This window comes from Astatotilapia calliptera, chromosome 20 (genome assembly GCF_900246225.1).
Source record: "Astatotilapia calliptera chromosome 20, fAstCal1.2, whole genome shotgun sequence".
NCBI lineage: Eukaryota > Metazoa > Chordata > Actinopteri > Cichliformes > Cichlidae > Astatotilapia > Astatotilapia calliptera.
In genome coordinates, this window is record NC_039321.1 from 10,655,424 (window position 1) to 10,682,949 (window position 27,526).

Consider the following 27,526-nt stretch of genomic DNA (forward strand, 5'->3'; position numbering starts at 1 on the left):
TATTTTCTTCAATCAGTGATGAATAGTAAGATGTTCTGGCTTTGCGGAGGGCTTTCTTATAAAGCAGCAAACTATTTCTCCAGGCTAAATGATGATCCTCTAAATTTGTGACATGCCATTTCCTCTCCAGATTACGAGTCATCTGCTTTAGGGTACGTGTTTGAGAATTATACCACGGAGTCAGGCACTTCTGATTAGAGACCTTAGTTTTCACAGGAGCTACAGTATCCAGAGTCGTACGTAGTGAGGAGGTGAAATTATTAACAAGATAATCGACCTCTGTTGGGGTAGCGTTCAGATAGCTGCTCTGCTCTATATTGGTACAGTGCATTGAAGATGATAACAGTGGGTGGATTATATTCTGAAACTTAGTTACAGCACTTTCAGAAAGACATCTACTTTGATAAAGTCTACTCTCCACCGCTGTGTAATCAATTATTGTAAATGTTATCAGGAAATGATCAGACAGGAGAGGGTTTTCAGGAAACACTGTTAAATGTTCAGTTTCTATGCCATATGTTAAAACAAGATCTAGAGTGTGATTAAAGTGGTGGGTGGGTTCTTTTATATTCTGAGAGAAACCAATTGAGTCTAATAACAGATTAAATGCCATGTTGAGGCTGTCATTTTTAGCATCTACATGGATGTTAAAATCACCCACAATAATTATTTTATCTGAGCTCAGCACTAAATCAGATATAAAGTCTGAGAAATCAGACAGAAACTCTGTGTAAGGCCCAGGTGGACGATAGATGATAACAAGTAAGACTGGTTTCTGAGTTTCACAGCTGGGGTGGACGAGGCTAAGCATCAGGCTTTCAAATGAATTAAAAGTCTGTCTTGGTCTTTCATTAATAAATAGGCTGGTGTGAAAAATTGCTGCCACACCGCCCCCTCGGCCTGTGCTTCGAGGTTTCTGGTAGTTAGAATGACTCGGGGGGTGTTGATTCATTTCAACTGACATAATCATCCTGCTGCAACCAGGTTTCTGTAAGGCAGAGTAAATCAATTTGTTGATCAATTATTAAGTCATGTACTAACAGAGACTTGGAGGAGAGAGACCTAATATTTAATAATCCACATTTCACTGTTTTACTCTTTGGTTCAGATGTGGATACTGTATTGTTCTTTCTTTGTGATTGTTTATGTTTAAATTGTTTGTTGCTGGTTTTTAGTTTGTTTTTTGTCTTTTTGGGAGCTGACAGAGTCTCTATGGAGATGGGTTTTTTTGGGGGGGTAGCAGCAAGATAAAAAAGCATTCCGATTAGTAGGTGATCTGCTCTACCACCTCAGCTCCAGCCACCTTGGCATTCTGGTTACCTTTTTCAGGCAGCACCCAAAGGACAGACAGTGTGTTAAATGTTATGTTGTAAGAGCTGTAACTTCACAGTGACACAAAACATAAGAGAAAATTAGCTTTATTTGGAATTTACCAGAAATCAGCAGCAAACGAATCAGAACAGGAAAACAGCTGAAAGATTCTAACTTTTATAGATTTTCATTGATAGACGATATGATAAATAATGAATTTTCAGATAATGACCAAATCACAACAGTACCCAAAACTGCATGTATTGAAACGAGGTGATCTATTTAGTTTGATTCTAGTGAAAACGTGCAATATGTAGTCAAAACATTACAATAAATTTTTTATTTTAGATTATCAAGAGCTTATTTCATATTGATACATGTTAAAGGAAGTAGTATCAGTTAGTCCAAATCACAAAAAAAATCATTCAATATGTAATATTTTGATAAAATTTCACATCTAGTCTAAATCATATAGTTAACATTTAAATCAAACAATGAAAAAAAAATCAAACAACATTATTTTTCTCATTCAAAACACCTATATTAAAATCTCTACTGTTGCACAAAAAAAATTGATAACTGAATCTTTGACATATTCATTCATTCATTCATTCATTTCCTGAAGTTGCTCGACCAGCGCTGGGGACTTCCTTGTTTAGATCCTGTGTTTATAAATAAAGCTTATTAGTCACACCAAGAGTCATGAAATGCAATCTCAACTCGTGCTTACACTTGCATCAGTTTGCTTATTATGTAGTAATACCTATAGATAAAGTAATACCTTATAACCATTCTCCTTGCACCAGTCATTGAAGACTTTCTTGAATTCTTCCTCTTTTGTTTTTATTTGTTCATCTGTTAGTTCCTTAGGATTCTTCCAGTAAACCCTAAGCATCTCGTCAGAAAACCAGTCTGGGAGGACACTGAACACCTGACATCAGGGACAGCAGCATAAAAATTACATATTACACAGCCAACGTTGTTTTATTGAGGTGCATTAAAAAGAACACAGCATATGGAAATCAAGGCTGTAGTTCTCACATCTGATTTGGGGATTGGTTCTCCTTTATCAGGGTTATCCTTGCGATAGAAATATGCTTTAATGAGGGGGTCATCATTTTCCATCCCATAGTCCAAAGTGACATCCTAAAATGAAATGTTGCAGAGAAGCCTGTATTCATAATATGTAAATAATGACCCAGTGGAGGTTTAAAACATATTTTAAATAAAATGAACAAAAACAACAACAAGATTTTAAGAAAAGTTTGATGAATTAATAAAACTCACAATAACTTCAAACTTGTCATCAGGAGAGCATTCACTCAGTTTACCTTCCAAATCCTCCTTAATTTTCTGAAGGATGGAAGAGACAACAGTGTGTGTTATTATTATTGTTTTCTTAATCTTGTTTAGTCTTGAGCTGTTCTCATTCTTACCTCAAGTGCTTCCTTTTTTTCTTTTTTCTTGTCCTGAGAAAGGGGGCAAGTGGGAGGGAGAAGAAAAGATTTATTTAGCACAGAAAACACAATCACATTAAACCAAATATTTAAAGATAATGTTTTTCTTAATTTCTCTGTTTTAAAAAGGATTTTTACAATAAATATTGATTTACAGCTTGGTGTTTTAGAGGATACATAGAAAATGAGTCTTGGAAGGTAGTATTGTATGACGTTCTAGTTCCCAGAGGGCTGTGTGATAAGGTAGTGTCAGAATAACACCACATGTACTGTCATCAACCTATAAGACTGATTTTGTATTGTTTTTTTCCCCTAGCAGCAGCTTGGCTATAATTAACTTGTGAGTTTTCCTTTCAACAACACACTCGCCTAGCTTCAGAAAAGGAAAATTATATTCCAAGTTTTGTTGATGAATCATGAAAGACTACAAGACTGTGTATGAGACAAGCCTGGGCATGTATGAAAGTAAGAGTCCACAGTACACTGGTATTTTTGAAAACTGAGATTTTCCATTTACTTAAAAAAAAAAAGAAGAAAATCCTGTCCACACATGCAGTTTTGAAAAAATATCTCTGTCCACATGTAAATGCAAAAAACAAAGTCAAATGCTGTCAAGAACATGCCAAATCCTAGCTGTGTAGAAATGTTGGCCAGTCTGTGTTGAATGTAGAAGCCACGTCCGAAGTTCACTCTGACACCTCTATCTTTCTAAATGGAGGGGCAGTATATGTAAGCGTGGAAAAACTGCAGTAAGTACAATTAACAGCAACAGTATCTTGTCTTTATCCACCATTGTTGAAATTAATCTCATGTCAACAATAATGTGGCGCAAAGCGTGACGTGTGGACGAAAGGCCCAAACGCATAGAAAAGCTGCGTTTTCAAAAATACCCGTTTACACATGGACGTAGACTGATATGCTCTCAGAATCATTCTCCTTGGACACCGGACATAAGGGACAGCAGCATAAAAATGATATATGGCAAAGTCGAAGTTGTTTTATGGAGAAGCATAAAAGAAGAACACAGTGCATGTAAATGAGGGTTATAGTTCTCACCTCTGGTGTTTTAGAGTTCTCCTTGTCATAAGAATATTCTTTAGTGATGGACTTCTCATTTCCCATGTTATATGTCAAAGTGACATTCTAAAATGAAATGCAACAGAGACCCTGTGTTTATATTCATATGTAAATAATAAACCAGTGGAAGTTTGAAACATATTTTAAAGGAAATTAATTAAAAAAAAAACAAGACTTTAAAAGTTTGATGAATTAATAAAACCAACATTAACTTCATCTCTGTCTTTCCCGTCCTCCTGAATGTCGTTAACCAGGTTTTTTAACCTTTCCTTTATCTCCTGAAGGATGGAGGAGAGAACATCAGTGTTGTTACTGTTGTTTTAGCTAATCTTGTTTAAAGAGCCGTTCTCATTCTTGCTTTCTTACCTCTCCTGATTTTTTCTTGAATTGGAAAAGGAGGGCAAAGAAAAGGATTTATTCATTACTGAATACACACAGAAAGCACAATTACATGAAACCACATGTTTAAAGATAATGTTTTTCTCAATTTCTCTATTTCACACAGGAGTTTTCACACCCACCACATTTGAGCTGTTCCAAAACATTCTTCAGAAAATATATATCTATAAATGTACAGCTTGGTGTTTTAGTACTTACATGAAAACGACTCTTGGAAAGTAGTATTGTATGCTTTGTAAGTTCAGGTTCTGAGTTTCCCTCCCTCCCTTCCTCCATCCATGCATCCCATTCAGTGTGAATACTGGGCTTTTAATACAGGCACATAAAAACATAACTGCATACCTTGGCTTGACCCACACAGCGGTACAGGTCCCGTTCCATGACCCTCTTTAGAATCTCTCTTGCCTGCTCCAAATCTTGTTCTTTCTTCCTTTCTTCCTCGACCCTCTGTAGAATCTCTCTTGCCTGCTCCAAATCTTGTTCTTTCTTCCTTTCTTCCTCAGAGGAAGGTTCCTTCCTTCCTTCCTGGTAATGGAGTATTCTTTCAAACACATGATCTTCAGAGTAAACACAGAAATAAATTGGAAGTTAAGTCAGTTCAAACAAGATCAATTTAGTTCAGTTTCACAAATGTATCAGTAATGCCTTATAAAGTTATTTATACGAATTTATATCACAAAAAACCCAGCTGAATTATTATAGCAAACATTACTAAATATAATGTAACAGAGTAAAGCCCATCTGCAGACAACAGTAGTTTAAATCAATATACAGTTAAATTAATTTAAAAGTGTCAGTCAAAAGAAACAGTCCTATTTGAGTGTTGTCCGTAATCTTTTACAATTTGTATTTGGAGATGGTTTATCTGAAATAAACTGAATGAGAAAAATAAATACAATTAAAATAAAATTTAAAAAAAGTGTATGGATAAACAATTTATAATTTATACACAACACAGATTGAAGCCACTACCTGTCAGCTTTGTGTATGCCTCCATGTCACCATTTGCCTGGGAGATATTTAGCATCTCCCCTTTTGAACTTTTAATTTTGAAGTCTGGATGGTCATCTACTAGTATGAGGGCATCTTTGAGCCTAGATAAAATGACGCAACATATGACTTCAGGGGCACAACTTCAGACAAGCTAAATGTTGTGTAGTATTGAAAATGGAACTCTAGGTACTCACATAATTTCTACTGCCATTTTTATCTTGTGCTGGCAGGCTCTTCTGTGGATCGAGAGCCTTTGCTGGAATATGTCATACAGGTTTGCAGATTCCTGTTGACAGCCATAGTTTAGTTATAGCTACTCAGATTAATTTTTCCTTAAAAATAAATGTTAAAAAAGCAAAAGTCAATACCTTGTCTCTAGAGCAAATGTGCTTAGTTTTTTTCCTATCCTCCTCCACATCACACACCCTGGCAAACATGACGAAGCGCTGATGGTCAAAGCTGTTCGGAATGCCCAGGTGGTGGCAATCCCTGAGATGGGAGAGAGGAAATATGCAAATAAAAAAAGAAAATAAATTTTAACAAAACCTAAAAAAAAAAACCCTCATCAACTTATGGTAAACTCTTCAAAGAACCACGAAGTGTGCTACAAATAGTAAATCATAAAACTAACGAGTTGAAAGCAGAAAACAGTATAAAGTAGTTTTGCGCATTGCATCAAAATATGAATATTTCTTTTGTAAAGCAAGATTTACCTGGCAAAGTAGTCAAACTTGTCAACATCAATCCCGGTGTTCTTGTTTGACACAATTTCATAGAGAAAGGATTTTTTCTCTTCTCGACCTTTATATGGCCACTGTGGAGACAAAGCCAAAAGACAAACATTAGACACTAAGACTGAAGAAGTCACTTGAATGAGTGATGAAACGTTCCTCCCACTGAAAACGCTATGCCCAGATGAGCAGAATCAACTTTTTGGGATTTTCTTGGCTGAATGATTGAGCATGCATCAAGACATTAGACACTGACTTCTGTAGGAAAGATAATACTTAATTCACCCAATTGACCAGTACCTTCTTGGAAGCATCATTGTTCTGATGTTCATTATCCTGAGCTGCATCATTCTGAGGTTTTTCATCCTGAGGTTTCTTAATCATTTCTTCAATAAACACCAGGTCAGTTCCATCTTCATCTACTTTCAGTCCATATTTCTTCATCACTTCTTTTAAGCCATTTTGATCCAGTAGGTGTTTAAACATTTCAATAGAGGCCTTCTCATGCTGAAAGAATACACAGGTGGATGCTTTAGTGGCGACAGGTTAAAATGGAAAAAAAAGCAAGCATGCAAACCTTATTTTTATTGCACGTTTAAAAAACAGCATCAATTTGCTTTACAAAGCCAATGTACAATATCTGAATTAAAAGCAATACAAAATGAAAAAGCCAAAAACAAGCAAACGAAAGAGCCCTTCATAAAATAAAATAACTTTACCAAGTGATCCCTTTCAGACATCATATCCCCTCATATCCCTCTATTATTGTGGACAAGACAATCATACTAAATTTTGAAGTTAGTGCATAGATTTAGTATCTAAAGTACATTTAACATATATGTTACTCTATTCCTTTGTTAAGACAAGAGTGGTTGTTGGTTGATCAGCATTAATGACAATTTGCATATTAATGGCCATTGTTCATCAGTGGGCTAGTTTCAGTCATTATGCAAGTGTACTGTTTATAAAGTTGGGGACACCCGCACTCAAACTGAAATTTTGAATTCTAGCATTAGAACACTTTTTTTTTTTTTTTTTTTGCTTTCCTCTTGCTTTTCTCATGTCTTACTGCTTAATCTTCATCATCCTTTGTCCACTATATCTACTATTCCTTCTCTCCACATTTCCAAACCATCTCAACCTTGCTTCCATTTGTCACTCGGGTTCAGTGGCCTCTGAAGCGATTACTGCCTAGAACACAGATCATCTGTTTTTATCTACCCATAAGTAGTTTGCACTCAGAACAACTACAAAAATACAGAGTTGTAACTAAAAATCAAACAAGATCTCCCAAGAACTGTTGCTGATGACCTTGTTGGTAATGTTTTAAGTGACCTATGCACTAAACCTACTACTACAATTATTACCAAGGGACTGAATGACACTGTATTAATTCAGAGTACGGTAGTCTGAATGCTGGTAAATTTTTCCCCAACTTAAGAGACTCAAGAGTCTGGGTGATTGTATCAGACCACAGTATCTTGTTTTATTTTTTGTTGTTTTGTTTAATTTTTGTTGCAATCACTGGACTACAAGAAGGACAGTGGTACATAGGGTTCAGAATTGATAAGAATTTAGCGATTCCATTTCCATTATCAATATCACTTATTGATTCGATTCCTTCTTGATTCTCAATTCTCATTTGCTCATTGTCACCAGCATCTCTAAGCAGCATACCAAAGACATTAACTTCGTGCAAATTAATTACATGGTCAAATGTTTGTGAATGTTGGAGGTATTTCCCCTCTTTGTTGGGATCAGTGTTGGGGTCATCAAATCTGCAATTGAGATTTTCAAAACTGCACATCATGTCTTTAGCATCTTATGTTCTTTTTAAAATGATTTATTTTAGTATTTTTAAAATTTTGGCATTGCAGTGTGTTATTGGTCATGGCTAAGAAAATACTGTTGAACTGAAGAAATGTACTTAAGTTTTTAAATTTAGCAGTACTACATGTGATTGAGGCAAACAGTAGCCTCAATTTTTTTACATTCTGCAAACTTCTTTGGGTTTACAGTGTAGCTATAATTTTACATTTGACATATATTTACTCTGTATGGATTTCTCGTTGGGCCTGCTAGAGTTTTTGCAGTGAATAGAATAACAGCTTATAATGTGAATTTTTTGAGTAGTCAGTTGGACCAGAAATGCCACAATATAAATTCTAGTCATTTCCATTAACTGGTAAGTGATAAGAAAAGATTTGATTTGAGTTAAACCCAACAACAACCACCCTACACCCTTAAGAGCATCCTTACACCACAGGGCCCAGACAAAGGTGGCTGAGATACCCTGAGAGTGAGAGTAGGTACTCTGATTTTATTTTTCAGTTCAGGATTTGACTCAAATACAGACTAGACACCAAATAAAACCATGTCTTCCATAAATTATGATCAATTCAGTTTTGTTTGGCATCAAATCACAAGAGTCACCTCAAAGTGCTTTATATTATAAAGTAAAAATACTACAATAATATAGAGAAAACCCCATCAACCACGTCTTTTTATGCCTAGTGTGTCATATTTGATAGAAACAGTTTTTTGAGTTTTTGAGCCTTCTACCATCGTCGGTGTGATTTTTTTCTCTCTCTGAGAACACATTTTAAGTAATTAAAAAAAGACAGATGTAGGAAATACAATGGAAGTCACATCTGAAAATTGAAATGTACTTAATATCTTTTTTTAAAAATTGTCAAATGTATCAATAAACTCTCCATTTAAAAAAAATAAATTGAATTTTCTGGAAATAATATCATATTTAAGGTTTTAAGGGGTTGACAGGAAGAAATCGCTGGCAGAACAAGGCTCAGGGAAGGGCAGCCATCTGCTGCAACCAGTTTTGGCGTGAGGGGAGGAAGACAGGGCAAAAGAGAGCAAGAACCATTAATAGTAATGATTAAATGCAGATTGGTGTATTAACACATAGTGAGTGAAAAAAGTTCAGTGAAGAAGATATATTCTTCATTCATGAGAAGCCCCAGCAGCCTAGCTTTATTGCAGCAGATGCAGGGTCACCTAAACCAGCCCTAACTATAGAGCATATAGTTAGCGTTTGATCAGATGACCCTGCATCCTCTCTTAATTTATAGACAGAGGGTGATTAAGGAAGATAGACAGCTAGGAGAAACAAAATAAAGGTGCAGACAATCAAGACAATCACAGGGGAAGTAAAACTCAAAGCAAGGCAGAAGAGATACTATTACCTATCAATTTAACTATTATAATAAAACAAGAAATAACACAGAGAAAAGACACACACCAAAACAAGACACAACAAGAACACCAGAGAGGCAGGAATAACAAAGTTGAGATAAAACGGACACTCGCCATAATAATGGAAAAATACCAAAAGATTATCAACATACTAGAACAATAAAGGTAACAAACACAAATCTAATTATAATGAAACAAAAAAAATCTTAGCCGTAAACACTGAAAAGCAGGAAAAAGGTAAATAGAAACTCAGACATGATTATATTAACGAAGGGATCAAAACTCCAAAATATTACAGAAACTAAGAACCATAGCACCGGGAAACATAGTTCTTCAAAGTTTAAAACCAGTTGCCTCTAAAGCTCAGATCGCTTTTTAATTTAATTATTTAAATTTGTATATATGTTCCAACTATTATTTCAAACTCTTACCGTCCATTTTTCATTGTCTGTGACTTCTTTGTCTGCTTTGCCTTTTTTGTCTCTTTTGATTGCATCCATAAACATCCCATCAAAAAAATGAGAAAAGGGCCCATGTCCTTTATATGACAAAATAAACATATGATATGAACAACAGAGTGATTTGTGATAACTTCTTAAATGTTGATCCTGTTAAATACATGGATTTTATTTTCTGCTTTCATTTAAGACTTTGTTAGTCCTAGCCACATCAGTGGTCAAAGTCAACATAGTACTTGACATGGGAATGGTTTCATTTGACTTTCATGTTTAATAACACCCTATGATGACTATCTGCAACATAATACTTATGCTACAAAAAGTATGTGTATTACTTACCTAGGTCATGACAAAGACCGGCAATCTGCACACAGAGAACATCTTGGTCACTGATGAGTGATTTCTTCAACTCATCTAACCTCTCCAACTTCTCAAACTTCTCCACATCCTTAGGCTTAAACCTTTGCAACATCTTCTTATCCTCAGGATTCAACTCCTCCAAACCCTCAGACTTGGAGTTCTGCAATTTCTTCAACTTCTCCAACTTCGTAAAATCAAGGTTCTCCAACTCTACCAATTTCTCTAAATCCTCCAACTCCTCAGCCTTCAACTTCTCAAAATCCTCAAGCTTCGAATTCTGCAATTTCTTCAACTTATCCAAATCCTCAGGCATCAACTCCTGCAGCTCCTTCAAATCCTGAGGCGTCAAGTTCTGCAATTTCTTCAACTGTTCCAAATACTCAGGCTTCAACTTCTTCAACTTCTTCAACTCCTTCAACTCCTTCAACTCCTCCAGTGGCTTGATCTGCTCCAACTGCTTCACCTTCAGAGCTTTTGCAAGCTCACCTGCTAAATGTGCCACCCTTTACAGGGAGTGCAGAATTATTAGGCAAATGAGTATTTTGTCCACACCATCCTCTTCATACATGTTGTCTTACTCCAAGCTGTATAGGCTCGAAAGCCTACTACCAATTAAGCATATTAGGTGATGTGCATCTCTGTAATGAGAAGGGGTGTGGTCTAATGACATCAACACCCTATATCAGGTGTGCATAATTATTAGGCAACGTCCTTTCCTTTGGCAAAATGGGTCAAAAGAAGGACTTGACAGGCTCAGAAAAGTCAAAAATAGTGAGATATCTTGCAGAGGGATGCAGCAGTCTCAAAATTGCAAAGCTTCTGAAGCGTGATCATCGACCAATCAAGCGTTTCATTCAAAATAGTCAACAGGGTCGCAAGAAGCGTGTGGAAAAGCCAAGGCGCAAAATAACTGCCCATGAACTGAGAAAAGTCAAGCGTGCAGCTGCCAAGATGCCACTTGCCACCAGTTTGGCCATATTTCAGAGCTGCAACATCACTGGAGTGCCCAAAAGCACAAGGTGTGCAATACTCAGAGACATGGCCAAGGTAAGAAAGGCTGAAAGACGACCACCACTGAACAAGACACACAAGCTGAAACGTCAAGACTGGGCCAAGAAATATCTCAAGACTGGTTTTTCTAAGGTTTTATGGACTGATGAAATGGGAGTGAGTCTTGATGGGCCAGATGGATGGGCCCGTGGCTGGATTGGTAAAGGGCAGAGAGCTCCAGTCTGACTCAGACGCCAGCAAGGTGGAGGTGGAGTACTGGTTTGGGCTGGTATCATCAAAGATGAGCTTGTGGGGCCTTTTCAGGTTCAGGATGGAGTCAAGCTCAACTCCCAGTCCTACTGTCAGTTTCTGGAAGACACCTTCTTCAAGCAGTGCTACAGGAAGAAGTCTGCATCCTTCAAGAAAAACATGATTTTCATGGAGGACAATGCTCCATCACACGCGTCCAAGTACTCCACAGCGTGGCTGGCAAGAAAGGGTATAAAAGAAGAAAAACTAATGACATGGCCTCCTTGTTCACCTGATCTGAACCCCATTGAGAACCTGTGGTCCATCATCAAATGTGAGATTTACAAGGAGGGAAAACAGTACACCTCTCTGAACAGTGTCTGGGAGGCTGTGGTTGCTGCTGCACGCAATGTTGATGGTGAACAGATCAAAACACTGACAGAATCCATGGATGGCAGGCTTTTGAGTGTCCTTGCAAAGAAAGGTGGCTATATTGGTGGCTGATTTGTTTTTGTTTTGTTTTTGAATGTCAGACATGTATATTTGTGAATGTGGAGATGTTATATTGGTGTCACTGGTAAAAATAAATAATTGAAATGGGTATATATTTGTTTTTTGTTAAGTTGCCTAATAATTATGCACAGTAATAGTCACCTGCACACACAGATATCCCCCTAAAATAGCTAAAACTAAAAACAAACTAAAAACTACTTCCAAAAACATTCAGCTTTGATATTAATGAGTTTTTTGGGTTCATTGAGAACATGGTTGTTGTTCAATAATAAAATTATTCCTCAAAAATACAACTTGCCTAATAATTCTGCACTCCCTGTACAGTAAAATGTAGGACACACACTTTTTAGAACGTTGGCTTAATTGTTTTCAGTTGGTACAGTACTACACTGCTAAAAATAGTAAAAAAAATCTGATGTCAAGTATATAAAGTTGATAAAGCAGTCTGTCCCTTGAATTGGATTTTTATTATAATTAGGTGTAAATGTGTGCAAACCAGTGGACATACCCAATCGAGTGTTCAAAGCGATTGTGAGATGCTCCTGGATAAACAAAATAAACCCCCCCAAGTTGCTTGATGTTTCGTAGTCTCTGGAATTGAGGGGTGTCTATGATTTTGACAAGAAGTGGATGTAACTCGATGTGGCCATGGATGGGATCATTAAACACCTTAGTGAATAAAAAGAACAGGGCATAACATTACAACAAGACAAAAAAGAATTAGACTATTTCCAACTCTTACCCAAGAACAGGTAGCAGGTCTCAGTCTTTTTATATTTAATTCAGTGTTTTTTAAACAGTGGCAAGTAAGCATTGAGGCTGATGCTAGGCTAATGTTCTTGTAGGATCATGCCTTCTACTGTGGCAATGGCAACTTGTTTGAATAAAAATAAGGTATTTTCCCACGAGGAAATCTAACTGATATTTTATCCTTGTCCTTTTGAATATTTTTGATACTGTAAGCATTGAGGCTGATGCTCTCATGGAGTCCTTTAGTGCTGCAGGCAGGCAAGGTGTTCAAATAGCACAACTTCAGTTTTTTTTATTTCTATATGATGAACTCTGCCTTATTAAGTGATAAGAACAAGTAATCTGTTGTCCTGTAATCATTATGACGCTATAATTTGAGATACAATAAATAAAATACGTTTTTTTGTATAAAGTATCGGTATCGGATCAGTATCGTCGATACCACCCTGAATATTACTTGGTATCGGATCGGAAAGGAAATCAGTGGTATCGCACATCACTACAAAACACAACAGAAGTGCTCCAGGACGCTAGGCGCAATGTTGAGCTTTTGTTACCTAGTGGCTACACAAGCCAGGAAGTACCAACGACCGGATTTGGTGTGTGGTAGTAACAGGTAAATGAACATTTTTTTTTAAATTATTTGAATATATATGAGTGCTTGTGTATAAAGACACAAACAATACACATATGCTTTCAATTGTGTAATTTAAGTGATCTAGGTAGCTCTGTTTTGGAAGTTCAGTTAATGCTAGAAATGTGTTTTGGAGTTTGTACGTGCTGTGTCTCAAGGGGCCACCGTATATATTTACAAATAAACATTGTCAGAGGATTTTTATGAAATATAATATAATCAAGTATAATCAAGTGTGCTTTATTTTCTAGTGTTCATATATTTTCACATAACCGAGTCTATTTGTTAACACAAACACAATGCATTCTTTTTTAGTGTCTGTGATGTCAGATAAGCATGATAAACTTCTGTATTCTTTACCCCAGTCTGAAAGGTCAATTAAGTTGAGATAATGTCTAACCTCTCCTCCTGTAACTGAAAAGAGGAAGCACTATGTAATCAGTTTCTTACCCTATAAATAAAGGAACAAGGCATGCACTCTGTGTGTGTGTCTGCTCAGAGCCACACACCCATGCGCATGTTTTAAAAATCTCTGAATTGGTCTGCAGTGTCTTATTTCTCTTACTTGTGAAAAATGTCAAAACCCCTGACAAACATATATAAATAAAACCATGTTTTTTTTTTTTACATTAGTAATTCCTTTTTGTAGATAATTTTATATTGTTGTTAATAATTAAATTAAAGCAACAAAAACCTGAAGAACTGGTTGGGAGCCGGTTGGGAGCCGAGCTGAAAGAGCCGGTTCTCTAAAAAGAGCCAGAAATCCCATCCCTAGTAATCTGGGTCCAAAACACCGCCGGCTTCATATCCCAAAGTCAAACGAACACTGCAGCATCACTGAGAGTTAAAAACGGTTTATATCAGGGGTCGACAACCTTTCTGATGATAAGTACCATCTAAAATTTCCAGGGATGTCAATGTGACATATGATTGCATTAGCAATAAATTTAATAACGCTCTATATTAACAGTTACACACTATATAGAACAACTTTATAGAACTATAGTTGTTCGCAGATGTTGGCAGGTATAAGCGAATAGTTATCAGCTATTTTGAAACAAAAAAGACACTTTTTATCCATAACAAGAACACTATAACAGCAAATGAACTGTACAACAGAAAATGCAAATGCTGATGATTCAGGATTTCAGGATGTTAGTAGGGCACTTTGAGCTCTTGTTGCCAAAATTGGGACCACATTTAATGAGCTAAATGACCTGAAGCAGCATCTAGCTGTGTCTCCAAGGTAAAATAGTTATTTTACTATTTACATATCATTGTATATTCAGTACCACTGCATGTTTTGAGCTACGAACAAACTTGTTGCCAAATGCAGTGGTCTGATTGGGCAGATCTGAAAATAACCAAATTCATCCACCTAAGCGCATTTGGTGTCCAAAAAATATCCATTCACAGACTCCTTTTCTTGGAAAATGAAGCAAGTACAAAATGGGGTACTTGGACAGAAAACTCAAATACAAAAACATATTTCAATATATCGAGTTTTTTGGGGAAAATTAACCGTCACTAATCCGACTGAAGTGTAGTTAAAAGGCTTTAGCATACTCATCTTGAACAAAAAACTATATACAATATAGAAATATGAAAACAAATAAAATATAAAATTTAAAAAATAATTCTTATGAGTCCCCCCAACCCAGCACCTGCTTCATAATATCATGACTTATGTTACTGTTTAAGTGTGTGTTAATTACCTTGGCCATGGTGATGAACTTCAGTCTGCACAAAAAGGATGTCTCTGTTGCTGATGTCAAGTTCTGACTGCTATGTACATCAAGCTCTCCTCCTTATATTAACATGTATTTGGTGTTTATGCTCCTCCCCTCTGTCTTCTGTCTTTCTATTTGTGTATGTGTATCTATGGGTGTGGTGCTCACATCACTGACTACTTACCTGTGCATAGGACAGACCCAGTGTTGCCAACTTAGTGACTTTGTTGCTATATTTAGCGAGTTTTCAGACTCCCTTAGCGACTTTTTTTTTCTAAAAAGCGACTAGCAACAAATCTGGCGACTTTTTCTGGTGTTATTGGAGACTTATTTATGACGACTTTTTGATGTGAAAGCGGGTATCGCTTTTACTCTCAACAAGCAGCGGGTGCCGCCCGTTCCAAAGCGCTCACGGGCGGAGGATAGTCCTCCCCCAGCTGCTATCAGGGCAGAAGATGTTCACGCCTATGCATCCGAACTGCAAATGAATCGCGCATGAGCGAAGCCGCTGCTCCCGCACTGACTGTAACGCAGTCAGTTTACTGTTATGCTGTTTTGTGGATCACGAGGTTTAAAACTACTTATAAACACACACACACACACACACACACACACACACACACACACACACACACACACACACACACACACACACACACACACACACACACACAAAGTAACTCAATTAATCTGTAGTTCTAAATAAACTCTAAATGCATTTAGGACATTTTTTACTCACTTTATGTCTCTTCCACAATGTTATTTCTCTCTCCAACTACATAGGTTACAATTATATCAGCGTGACCAATTATTCAAATTAGGCGATGACATCATTTAGCGACTTTTAGGACAGCCAATAGCGGTTTTCCTTACTGAGGAGTTGGCAACACTGGACAGACCTTTCCAAAGTGTGGGGCCCGCAGAGCCATTGCAGGGGGAGCGCGGTATGAAAAGGAAAAAAAAAAACCCAAAAAACAATGCTTGGACACTGCTAGCACGGGGCGCCTCCACAAATGCAAATCAGAAGATGAAGCATCGCTGAATATGTTTCCAAACCAACTTCATTCTAAGCCAAACACTAGAAAATATGGTGAAGCATATCTGCCCTTTGGTTTCACCTGCACAAGTGCCAAGGTAGGTCTCCCCTGCAGAATTGGTTTTCCCTTCATCAGGAGCACGCACTGGGCTCTTCAAATCACGGACAAACAGTATCCCACAATCTTCAGGATAAGATCGAGATGCTTATTGAAGCTTTTGTTTAGAAAACCCGCCTCCTTTTCAAACAAATGAATGGAATGATATTTTGTAACTCCTCTTCTTTTCTCTTTTTTCTAAACTGAGGACCTGCTGGCTCTGAACTTTTCTTGTCCATCTTTCATTGGTTTTAATTTTGCACTACAGTATGAACACCCATCCCTCAACCCGAGGATCACCACAACATAACCTAATAGACCTACACCTTAGCTCACAGAATTACTTTGTCTAGGGTGCATTTCTGAGATTTCACACAACCCAGGATTCAAATCATGAATACATAATGGGCTTGGATTTACAACATTATGATGAAATGTGCTCTATTTGGAAGCAGCCACCCCCTCCCCTTTCGACGGGTTGTGTGAGACTTTAAATCATCAAACTGTAAATTATAAAATTTAAATTGTTATTGATCCCTTTACCCCAGTCCTAAAGTGTATATTTATTTTCTTACTCTTCTTATATTTACTGTTTGTTTACTTGCACTGCTGTAACTGGAGCCTCGTCGTCTTGTCTCTCTATATACTGGACTGTATATGGCGGAGATGACAATAAAGATTACTTTGACTTCGGCAGCAAGCAGGCGCATCAAGGGCTCTTCCGCTCACTTTTTGCGTAAGGAATTTCGAAAAAAAACATCAGTGCAAATTATAAGTCTGTATCATAATGTCCGCTTTTTTCGTGTTTGTTGGTTTGTTTTTATTTTGCGAGTTGGTTATTAGATGCTGCTCCAGCCGGTCAGAGAATTCCCAGCCGCCCCCTCCTCCCTGCGCCGCAAGCAGCAGGCGCACCTCGCAAACAAAGGGCGCCCTTACTCCCAGCAAATGGGCAATAGAAAACCGATCGGTGCGTATGTCATTCCCAATATGCGCTGACTGACGCCGATGCCCGTGATGTCGCCCCCCACCACGATGCCGCCCCGGGCAACCGCCCGTGTCGCCCGTATCTAAAACCGCTACTGAGTAATACTGACAACAAAATATAGTCTCCAGTGTAAAATCTTACAGCATTTCAACTTAATCTGTATTCAACAATACAAAATAATCACTTTAAAAATAAGAAATTATTGGTCATTGTAATCATTCTACTGCCCACCCCGGTGTTGAAAGAATGCCTCCCAAATTTTCTTTCAGTCAATTATTTACTTTAGTTTCCTGAAGTTCTTTTTATTCCTTCTTTGCTTACATGATTACATGGCTTTAAAAATATTGTACAGAGTATCATTATGTTGTAGCTGATGGCACAACAAGAAAGGAAAGTGAAAACATGATGATGAGGAAGACTGAGTATAAAACAAGAAATACTTGTGGAACAATCACTCAAGGTTCTTGTGTTGTGTTCATCCTGTGTGTCCAGTTTTTCTGCTGCTTTGTTTTTAGTTCATGGATTAGGTATGTCCAACATTGTTCAATTATGTTTTTCCAAATGTTCGATCCCATACATGTGTTTTTAAGCAAGTCCCCTGTATCTATGCTTAGTGTGTATATACATTTTTTTTAACATTAGCATTCTCAGATGAGAGTTTTACATCTCATTTGAGAAACACATTTGAGGCCAATATATGATTGTTTTTCTTTTCTTTGCCTTTTATGCAAATTAAATCTCTCTCAAGGTCTTATCAAGAGTGTTGATACTAAATTATAGATTCTTAAATCATCTGCGTCTGATAGAACAGGGGGAGGACAAACCACTGGCAGAGGCGGAGCAGGGCCAGGTGACGCGAAGACAGAGGGAGACAAAGATCAAACTAACAAAAACTAATCTGGGAACAAACTAAACACAAGGTATGTGGAGCAAGAAAAAAGCTGGATCATGAAAACCTGAGACCTAAAACCATGAGGGAAGATGAACAGACGATCTGACAACTGGCAGAGATAGACAGGGCGACTAAATACACAGTGTATAATGAGGAGATGAGAAACAGGAGCTGACAAAGTTATTAAAAAACAAGTCAGTTTCCTGTAAACTGCTAAAATCCTCTTTTAAATTGAACTTGTCCAGGGAGACACTTAAGATAAAAAACTTTAGAAACCCTTTTTGTTTTTGGCCTTTAAACAAGACCAAGCCCTGTGTCACAGGCAGTGTTGGGCAAGTTACTTTGAAAAAGTAATTAATTGTTGTTACTAGTTACTTCTTCAAAAAAGTAACTGAGTTAGTAACTGAGTTACAAGAAAAGTAATTAATTACTTGAAAAGTAACTATTGCGTTACTTAAAAAGAAGTGTTTAACCCTCTGGGGTCCAGGGTATAATTGTCCATTTTTTAACTACTTTTGATTTTACCTCTACATTTCACCTTAAAAACTATTTATTTTTTCTTGTTTGGTATCATACTTTTCAGCACAACCTCATGTGTCCGAATTTACAGTCATGTTTTCATTTTGACATACTGTATTAACACAAATCTGAGTAGAAAGTTATATTTTTTTACTGTAACAACCACAAACATGTTTACTGAATCACATTTCATAACTTTAATAATAATAATAATAATGGATTGGATTTTATATAGCGCTTTTCAAGGCACCCAAAGCGCTTTACAATGCCATTATTCATTCACTCTCACATTCACACACTGGTGGAGGCAAGCTACGGTTGTAGCCACAGCTGCCCTGGAGCAGACTGACAGAAGCCAGGCTGCCATATCGCGCCATCGGCCCCCGGGCCGATTTAAATATATATTTAAATATATATTTACATTTATATTTAAATGTAAATATAAATTGTCAATTTTAAAATCCTATGCAAAAGTTCTGCAAACAGCAAAGTTATTTGCAGCCATTTACCTTTTACCCTTTTTTTTTATAACCATTTGAAATTATTTACAGAACAATCAGCTGTTCTGCATTCAGTAAGATGCCACGCAAACTATTTGTGCCACTCCAAAAAAATATTTTTGTCCACTATAAAGGAGAACATCACAAGCCTGATACCTGCAGACAGCAGTCACCTCATTGTTCTGACACACAACACGAAACTATCCACAACACTACACACTAACTACACAAGACAACACATTAACTACACACTCCAAACACGCTAAACGTCACAAATCTCTCACATCTCCAAACTCGCTCTCTCTCTTTTTCTGCTGTCTTTCTCTCTCTTTCTCTCTCTCTCTCGCCATCACTCCTAAAACTTCCCCCTCTTCCTAAACAACCAAATGTCATGTTGCCTTATAATTTTTTTGATTGGTCGACATAGTACATTTTTCCACCAACACGAAAGTGCTGTTTTTTGGTTTTTTGGTCATAAACAGAGAGTGCTTGCTAGCGCTCCCCTTAGACAGTAAACACGATGAAACTATTCAGGAAAAAACATGGGGTATATATTGTTTATCATGAATCTGGTTTTACATGGCCTATCAACACAATTTAAAACTGATATATATCACCTTGTTACTTTGTCATCTTGAAGTGGTCATGTGATTGGCTTACCACGACTGCTTTATTCTTCCTCAGTCAAACAGCAGCACTCGTGCGATTGTTTTGCCCCCTGAGCTCCGGGTGTTGTGCCAAAAAGTGATCATCTGCCAGAAAGTGATTGCCATCTGCAGCAGCGCACGCAGCTGCTTAAAGTTGTAGTGCCCAGATTGCTTACAGCTACTTCCGTGCAACTTATATAAGGTGCGTAAAGCTGAAGACAGCTTCAACTGTCTGTTTGTTGAAAAATAGTAACACGGCCGCCATGCATTTTCGTGTTAGTAACGGTAACGGCGTTATAACAATAGAAATAGTAATTAGTTAGATTACTCATTACTGAAAAAAGTAACGCCGTTAGTAACGCCGTTACTTGTAACACCGTTATTCCCTTCACTGGTCACAGGTAGTAGTGGTAGTGGTCAGGCAACTTGATGATTTCCCTGTTGCCATTTTTTCTCCCTTACATTGTCTTAAAGCTTAAATGGGATTTTTGAGTAGTAAGGAAAACAGCTTCTTCAAAGCAGTTCCTATTAAAACGGTTAGTGTGTTTTGGAATTCCGCTTAGGACTACAATGTGTTTAATAATTTTAAAAGAATTTGCATTACATATGGTTCACTTTTAAAAGTATCCTGTTTAATTGTGAAGAGCTCATGATTGTAAGCAGAAGTGAATATAGCTGTGATTGGTAGCTACTATGAGAGAAGATATGACAAAAAGTACAAGACGTTTATTCAAGTGTGTGAACAGGACTATCTCCTTGACAGTCTGTGAGAAGTTGTGAACATCTGTGGTTGAAATTCACCATGAAGCTTCTCACTTTTTTTTTCGCTCAAAGGCCCGCACCTTCTTGAAGATGTCCGCTCATCACTCTGCTTTCCTTCACACATAACTCATGATCTAGTCCCATTTCGGAAGGTGCCATATTGTTCCAGATCGTTTTCCAATAACTTCATTTGACTCTCTCAACGGATCAAAGGATCAGGAATTTTTCATAACGAGTAACTTAAACCATGCAGCAGTGTTTCAATGACTAACCTTGTATTGTGGATAGAATATCTCCGTTGTTCTCCTGACTTTAGTAAGTTTGGTCCGTTTTCAGCATCTTTTTCTTGCCATGCAATTACATTCGTCTCTTCACATTGGGGACACTCACCTTAACTTTTGAGGGGAAAAAATGTACTCTTCATCCTCCAGTTTCACTGTGCTAATTTGTTTATATTATTCTAACCATAGTTCATGTAGCATACCATTATATATGGAGAACCACAAGAGCCATGCGCATCTAAATAAAAATCCTAACCTGTGCTTAAATATGCCAGTTGGCCCAACTTCAGTAACCCTTCAGTTTTCACTGTTGTTTAGTGTTCTGTCTTCATTCATGTCCAATGTGATAGCAGAGCTGCATGTTTTAATTTTTAAGAAATGCCTCAGTCACAACATAACATAATCCCGTTTCTTATACATGCGTGGATGTTAAACTTTTTTGTTACAACTGGTAGAGCAGCCACAATGATCATCTTATTAAAAATGAAAGAATTCAGACAGTTTTTAACTCTCAGTGATGCTGCAGTGTTTGCTTGAGGTTTTTTTTAGACAGAAGACAATTATTTAAGTTAAAAAAAAAAAAAACAGCTGGCGTGTCTCTCTGCTTGTTTAGGAGACTCAAACAAATAAAGTGTCACAAGGAACAGAGTCAGGCGTAGACCAGCTGAATTCAGAATGAAAGTCACAAGTTTATTTACAATAACACCAGGTGAAACTATAAACAGTGCGGGGATAGGGATTTTCAGGGCTCCAGGGAAGGGAAGGAAATGGGGTCCAAAACACACACTCCATGCTCTGGCTCACCACACTCCACTCAGACACTCATGCTCTGCTCCATTTCGCTACACTTCTGAGAAAAAACATCGGGAAACAGAGCCAGGTCCAGAGAATTGAGGTTACTCAACGATCCAGCGAAGAAGTCCACTGAACTACGATCTTACAACCTACAATGTAATATAGTCTGTTTTAATTACCTTGGCTATGGCGATTGAACAGTCTTCATGTGTCATCAAGTTCCTCTCTCTATATACTGGTATATTTGTTTAGTGTTTTACCATTCTCCTCCACCCCTTGCTCTCATCCTGTTTTTCTGTCTCTCTGTTTTTAGATGTGGCACTTTCACTCCTCTCGATTGCCCAATTCCACATTGTTACATTACTGCTGTGACACCTGTGTGTAGGATTATTATTTATTTTCAATCAAATATTTATAATCCTGTTATTAGAAATAATTGTGAATGTATTAGAAAGGAAAACCTATGACCAAAAAAATGACATCAAACACCCGAGTCTCGGGACTCAAAATAGGTTTGGAAAAATAATAAAAGGCCTTAATTTTTCTGGCTTAAATATATCAAAAATGCATCAGTGCACATTGGCTGGCTTACAAATCCAGTTGCCTTTATCATATTTCTACAGGCCTAGTACGAACATAATAAACAATCTTAAAAAAAGGCTTTTTGTACTTTTAAGTTTATTTTCCTCTAGTCTCAGCTTGCTCAGCTACTAGCCTCCCTCTTTCAGTATTCTGTAACCTTTTCTTAGCCTTTGAAAAAAACAAAAAACAATAGACAGTAGGCAATATGGCAAAAGTATCCAGTGATCTGTCCAGCTTTGAAAAGCCTAGGTCAGAATAGTAAACATGGTTATTTGAATAGCAATAGTTAGCTCAAATATAAAAAGCAAAAAATGACTTGAATATTATTTAATACCAATAATGTTGCACTGCAAACACTGTTGGCAATTTTAGCTTGGTGAGGACAGCCTATATAACAATGGAGGTGTATATAAAATGTTAGGCTGGCTTTTAGCATCATTACATGGACCAACTAGCACCTCCTGTCAAGACATACTCTCCTGGTCCAACAGGGTAGACTTACTCTCGGAATGGTTTCACTCTACAGGTAAAACCAATCCCAAAAGAATCCTCAGCTGTGGGATCACTCTTAGGGCTTTTTGTCGATTCAGGGTCTGTTGACTTAAAGGCATTTTTTTTACAAAAACTGTCCTATTGCTGTAGCATCAGCAAGAATTTTAAGTCAGGAATTTTAAGTCAGGCTCCTCTCGCTGATCAGCTTTCACACAGTGGCACACAGTGCCTCAGCTATGCTCAAATCCCTCCATATTGTGGCATATTATTATTTTGCCTTTTGTGCCCTTCGAACACAACTAAATGCAACCCGTTAGATTGAGCAGTAAACCAAGTCAGTAAGTTCCAGAAATGTCAGCAACTTTTTCATAAAGTTTGCGTTCATAGAACACAGTTTTCGGTAAGTGCAAAAAAGAAGCATTCGGCAAAATGCAGATTTTGCAAAGTCTCCTTGACCGAGACAGCCGGGACTACCTCAACCTTCACCAGGCACCTGGAGTGCAAACACCCTCAAAGGTAAGCTAGCCAGTAGCCATCTTTCCATCTTCAAACTCTTTCCAACCTCAGATGACCAGGTCATGTTTATGTAATATTGTTATTTATAATGTGTTCTTCGCGCGGTATAAATTATTTAGGGACAGATTGTTTGCAACTGTCTCTGCAGACTTAACTTTTCTTGTGAAGATTGTAACTAACGTTCCATGCTAAGTACAGGTAGCTACCGCTAGCAGTGGCTATCAGCTACTTAAACAGTTTTCACTAACTTTAGGTATTTTGGCATATTCATTGAGCAGAAGTATATCGAAACCATTTCAGTGAGCAATTTAAGGGCTGGTATGGTGTGATTTGTTATCGACTTTAATGGGCATATTTATGTGGTTGCTGACTCGTAAGGAAGGACAGGTGTTTCAAGAGTGTCCCTATAACATTGCTAGGCTAACTGTGGCATTCTTGACAGTGAAGCCCAGATCAGAGCGGTCTATGGCTCTGGTCCATATAGCACGGATGGCAAAACTGAGTCCTAAAGTGTCACGGCTGAGGAGGCGAGCCGTGTGGTGTGGAGGAAGGAGGACCCAAGATGCAAGCAGTGGATGAAAATGCTAGTGAAGTTTATTTACAAGTTGGTGTAGTGGCAAACGAGCAGTGGGGCATGACAAAATAACTGAAGACACCTAAACTGGGAGAACTAAAATAACAGACCTAGGAGCATACGACAAAGGGATGCGAGATAGAAAAAGAGCAGGACACCGAGGACCACAGAGTAATGCCGAGGACCACAGAGTAATGCAGATTGACGCAGACAAACCGGCAACAGGCAGGAGAACACACAAGGCTTAAATACACACACCAGTAATCAGCGGATGAGCGACACGAGGGCAACACAGCTGGGAGGAATCAGAGCTGACGGGACAGGGGAAACGTAAACTGAACACACTCACATCAGACAGAGACCTTCACAATAAAACAGGAAACTCAGACACGTGGAACCAAACAAGACACAGAACTAAACAGACAGATTCACAAACAGACGGGTGACACCATAGACAGACGCAGACTCAGAGGCAGACTGAATATAACACATAGAACTCAAACAATAATAATCATCATCATAATAAACTAGAAAATGATAATAAACTAAAAGCGCTGGGTCACCGACCCAGGACCATGACATAAAGTTCTAAAATCGAACTTAAAGATCTTTGACTATGACTATCTTTGACTGATTCAACAAAATTATCATGTTTGATGTGGTTATCACTAGGGGTGCAACGATATTCGTATCGATATTGAACCGTTCGATACAGTGCTTTCGGTTCGGTACGCATATGTATCGAACAATACAACATTTGTAATTTATTTTATCAACTTTCCTTCTGACGATGCTGTCTGTGTGCTCAGTGAATCTGCGTTCAACTACTCCGCCTAGGCTGCACTGTCGAGCGCAGATCCACTGAGCGCTCCACACAGACAGCATAGTCAGAAGGAAGAGCGCAGGGCAAGCTAGCGAGACAGAAGTTAAGCTCTCCTTGCAACATGGCAAATTGAACCTCCCCCACCCTCATTCAGATCTGGCGTTTGGAATTATTTTGGTTTTCATGTGACGTATGACCCTGAAGGTAAGCGCGTCATGGACTAAAGTAAAACAGTATGTTGGATGTGCCACGCAATGCTCAATTACATGGGTGGGAGCTAGTGTGTTAGCGCAGTTAGCTCGTTAACGTGTTGGCCGTCTAGCCCCATGCACGGGGCTATCAGGGGTAGCTCGTTAACGGAGATTTGCCGTGTTGTGGCGTTAAGGTCATTTTAACGAGGTTAACCTGAAAGCACTAGTGGGAACACAACGAATATGACTGCACATTTACGCTGACAGCATCCTAGTGCAAAGACAAAAACAACAAGCATGCATGCTACAAACTTTACCCGAGTCATTTAGCCAGCCGTTAGCACATGATTCTCCTTCTTATGGGGTATGTTTAATATGCTGCTGAGAATGTAGCCCAGAAGAAGCATATAGTATAGCTTTTATTTTGGAAAGAGCCATTTCTCTGTAATAAACTCTCTTTTCCAAAGATGAGTGATTCCTCAATCAGATACAGGGCTCGCAAAATTGCTAACCCGACGTCCTGGGGCTAGCGATTTTTCCAGTCGGACTACCAAAATCTATCTCTGCCCTGCCCGTCGGCCTATCGTAGGAAGGAAAAATATATGTCAATGCTTTTGCATTCTTTCGGAAATGTAGCTGGGTAATTATGTCATTGGCATTGGTGAGCCACTGTCAATATGTGACATATTGAAATCGCGTTTGAATTTGCGCTTGTTTTTTTGCTTTCACTTTGCAATCGCGTGAACTGTGTATAGAGAGCGACAGTACTGATTGGTGAGTGATGATAATTTGTGCACCAATTCCTCTGACATTGTCTTATTAATCGTTAGCTTACTACGCAAACATGACAAGTGAAATCTCCCGCAGCAAGCTTAAACATGTGAGAGGTTGATCGCGCAGAGAATCGCTGACCGTTATGTGTGTGTGTAAAAGCAGCAGGATATATATTTTAGTTCTGCTGAGCCAAATAAGACAGGTCAGGGTGAAGAAGTGACAGCCAAAGAAAAGCTTACCGCAAAACGGAAAAGTTATGACAAATCAGACTATAAGGCCAAAAGAAAGTGCAGCTTTATGGTTTCATGGACAAAATAATTTCTGTGGCTGCGATATGATGAGCTAAATAACCAGGGGTGCACATAAGTGGTCCGCAGGTGCGCATTCGCTGTCAAAATAAAAAACACGCACAAGGGTTAGGGTTAAATTTAAAAACTGTACTTTTGAGTTAAAATATATATTTATAATTTTAATAAATGACAAATTAAAAAGGCATGAACATTTTATTTTGTATCGAAAAAATATCGAACCGTGACACCAAAGTATCGAACCGAACCGTGAATTTTGTGTATCGTTGCACCCCTAGTTATCACGGTTTAGGTGTTTTCTACTATGTTGCCCTACTGAACCAGTCTAGTGTGTAGGGGCTACTATAGCATGTCTTTATTAGACACAGTTATTTTGTATTGGTGTAACTTCAGACTTTATTGAGTAGTTCGTTTCTTGTCAATACAACTGTGTCTGATAGCTGACTGACATGAGGAGGCTTAATGCAATATGCAAAGTTAATGCACAGACATTTAGTCTTTTGTAGATTTCATTCAACTGTTTTTCTGTTCTTGTTATTTAAGGTCTTGCAACCCTGAACACTCCAGTATTCTCATTATTACTAGTTGTGCCTAATGATCTATAAATGTGTCACACTGGATTGGATTAGGTTATTTTGTATGCAAAGACTTGCCCTCATTGATAGGTTTAAAATTACTGTGCTTTGATCACAGAGGTAGACAGAGATGCACTGGCAGCACCAACAGAAGAAGACACAGAATTATCAGATAGTGACTCAGCGCCACCCCCAAAACAACATCTTCTTTCACGCTACAAAGCATTTAGGTTGCAACGCAGCACAAGCCAGGACTCAAGCACTGATGCACAAATAAGCACTGATGCACAAATAAGCAAGTACCTAGACAGCATAAATGACCGTGACTGTGATGAACTCACCTTTTGGTCAAAAAACAAAGAGCGTTTCACCAGTCTACACAGTGTTGCCTTGAAGGTCCTCTCTGTCCCTGCCTCTTTGCCCCAGTCGACAACGAATATGACTGCACATTTACGCCGACATCATCCTAGTGCAAAGACAAGTGGAAGCAGAAAAAAAAACAAGCAAGCATGCTACTAACTTTAGCCGAGTCATTTAGACAGCTGTTTAATATGCTGCTGAGAATATAGCCCAGAAGAAGCGGATAGTATAGCTTTTATTTTGGAAAGAGACATTTCTCTGTAATAAACTCTCTTTTCCAAAGATGAGTGATTCCTCAATCAGATACAGGGCTTGCAATATCGCTAGCCCCGGGACGTTGGGCTAGCGATTTTTCCAGTCGGGCTACCAAAATCTATCTCTGCCCTGCCCGTCGGCCTATCGTAGGAAGGAAAAATATATGTCAATGCTTTTGCATTCTTTCGGAAATGTAGCTGGGTAATTATGTCATTGGCATCGGTGAGCCACTGTCAATATGTGACATATTGAAATCGCGTTTGAATTTGCGCTTGTTTTTTGCTTTCACTTTGCAATCGCGCACTGTGTATAGAGAGCGACAGCACGGATTGGTGAGTGGTGATAATTTGCGCACCAATTCCTCTGACATCGTCTTATCAATCTTTAGCTTACTATGCAAACATGACAAGTGAAATCTCCCGCAGCAAGCTTAAACATATGAGAGGTTGATCGCGCAGAGAATCGCTGAGCGTTATGTGAGTGCGTGTGTAAAAGCAGCAGGATATATATTGTAGCGGGTCAGGGCTGTTCGGGGTTCTGTTTGTACAGTTATGTTTTGTTTATGTTGCCATAGTGACGGGTGACGCCCTCTCGCTGCGACGGTGTGTCCTTCCGGGGTCAGAGGGCGCCCTGTGTGTTGTTGTTGTTGCTGTGCTGTTGCCGCGCTGAGCAGTTAGCTAGTGGCAGTGTTCTTCTG

At 38.3% G+C, this 27,526-nt stretch overlaps 1 protein-coding gene across 3 annotated transcripts; it reads right to left on the reverse strand.

The window, feature by feature from the left end:
• Nucleotides 1–1,402: 1,402 nt before the first annotated feature.
• On the reverse strand, nucleotides 1,403–14,932 carry LOC113013852 (deoxynucleoside triphosphate triphosphohydrolase SAMHD1-like). 3 transcript variants are annotated; one of them, XM_026155060.1, is made up of 19 exons: nucleotides 14,851–14,932; nucleotides 12,260–12,420; nucleotides 9,979–10,502; nucleotides 9,613–9,719; nucleotides 6,269–6,475; nucleotides 5,951–6,051; nucleotides 5,606–5,726; nucleotides 5,432–5,523; nucleotides 5,217–5,338; nucleotides 4,721–4,801; nucleotides 4,587–4,660; nucleotides 4,212–4,226; nucleotides 4,052–4,123; nucleotides 3,825–3,911; nucleotides 2,748–2,780; nucleotides 2,599–2,664; nucleotides 2,353–2,457; nucleotides 2,093–2,242; nucleotides 1,403–1,973 (listed from the first exon to the last, which is right to left on the reverse strand). In XM_026155060.1, the coding sequence occupies exons 1-19, from the start codon at nucleotides 14,857–14,859 to the stop codon at nucleotides 1,920–1,922; spliced, it is 2,181 nt and encodes a 726-aa protein (XP_026010845.1). In that variant the 5' UTR covers nucleotides 14,860–14,932; the 3' UTR covers nucleotides 1,403–1,919. The 3 variants fall into 3 exon arrangements, with proteins under 3 accessions (XP_026010845.1, XP_026010843.1, XP_026010842.1); XM_026155058.1 differs by having other exon boundaries at nucleotides 4,058–4,123; nucleotides 4,587–4,801; nucleotides 14,851–14,930; XM_026155057.1 differs by having other exon boundaries at nucleotides 4,587–4,801; nucleotides 14,851–14,930.
• Nucleotides 14,933–27,526: the final 12,594 nt, after the last annotated feature.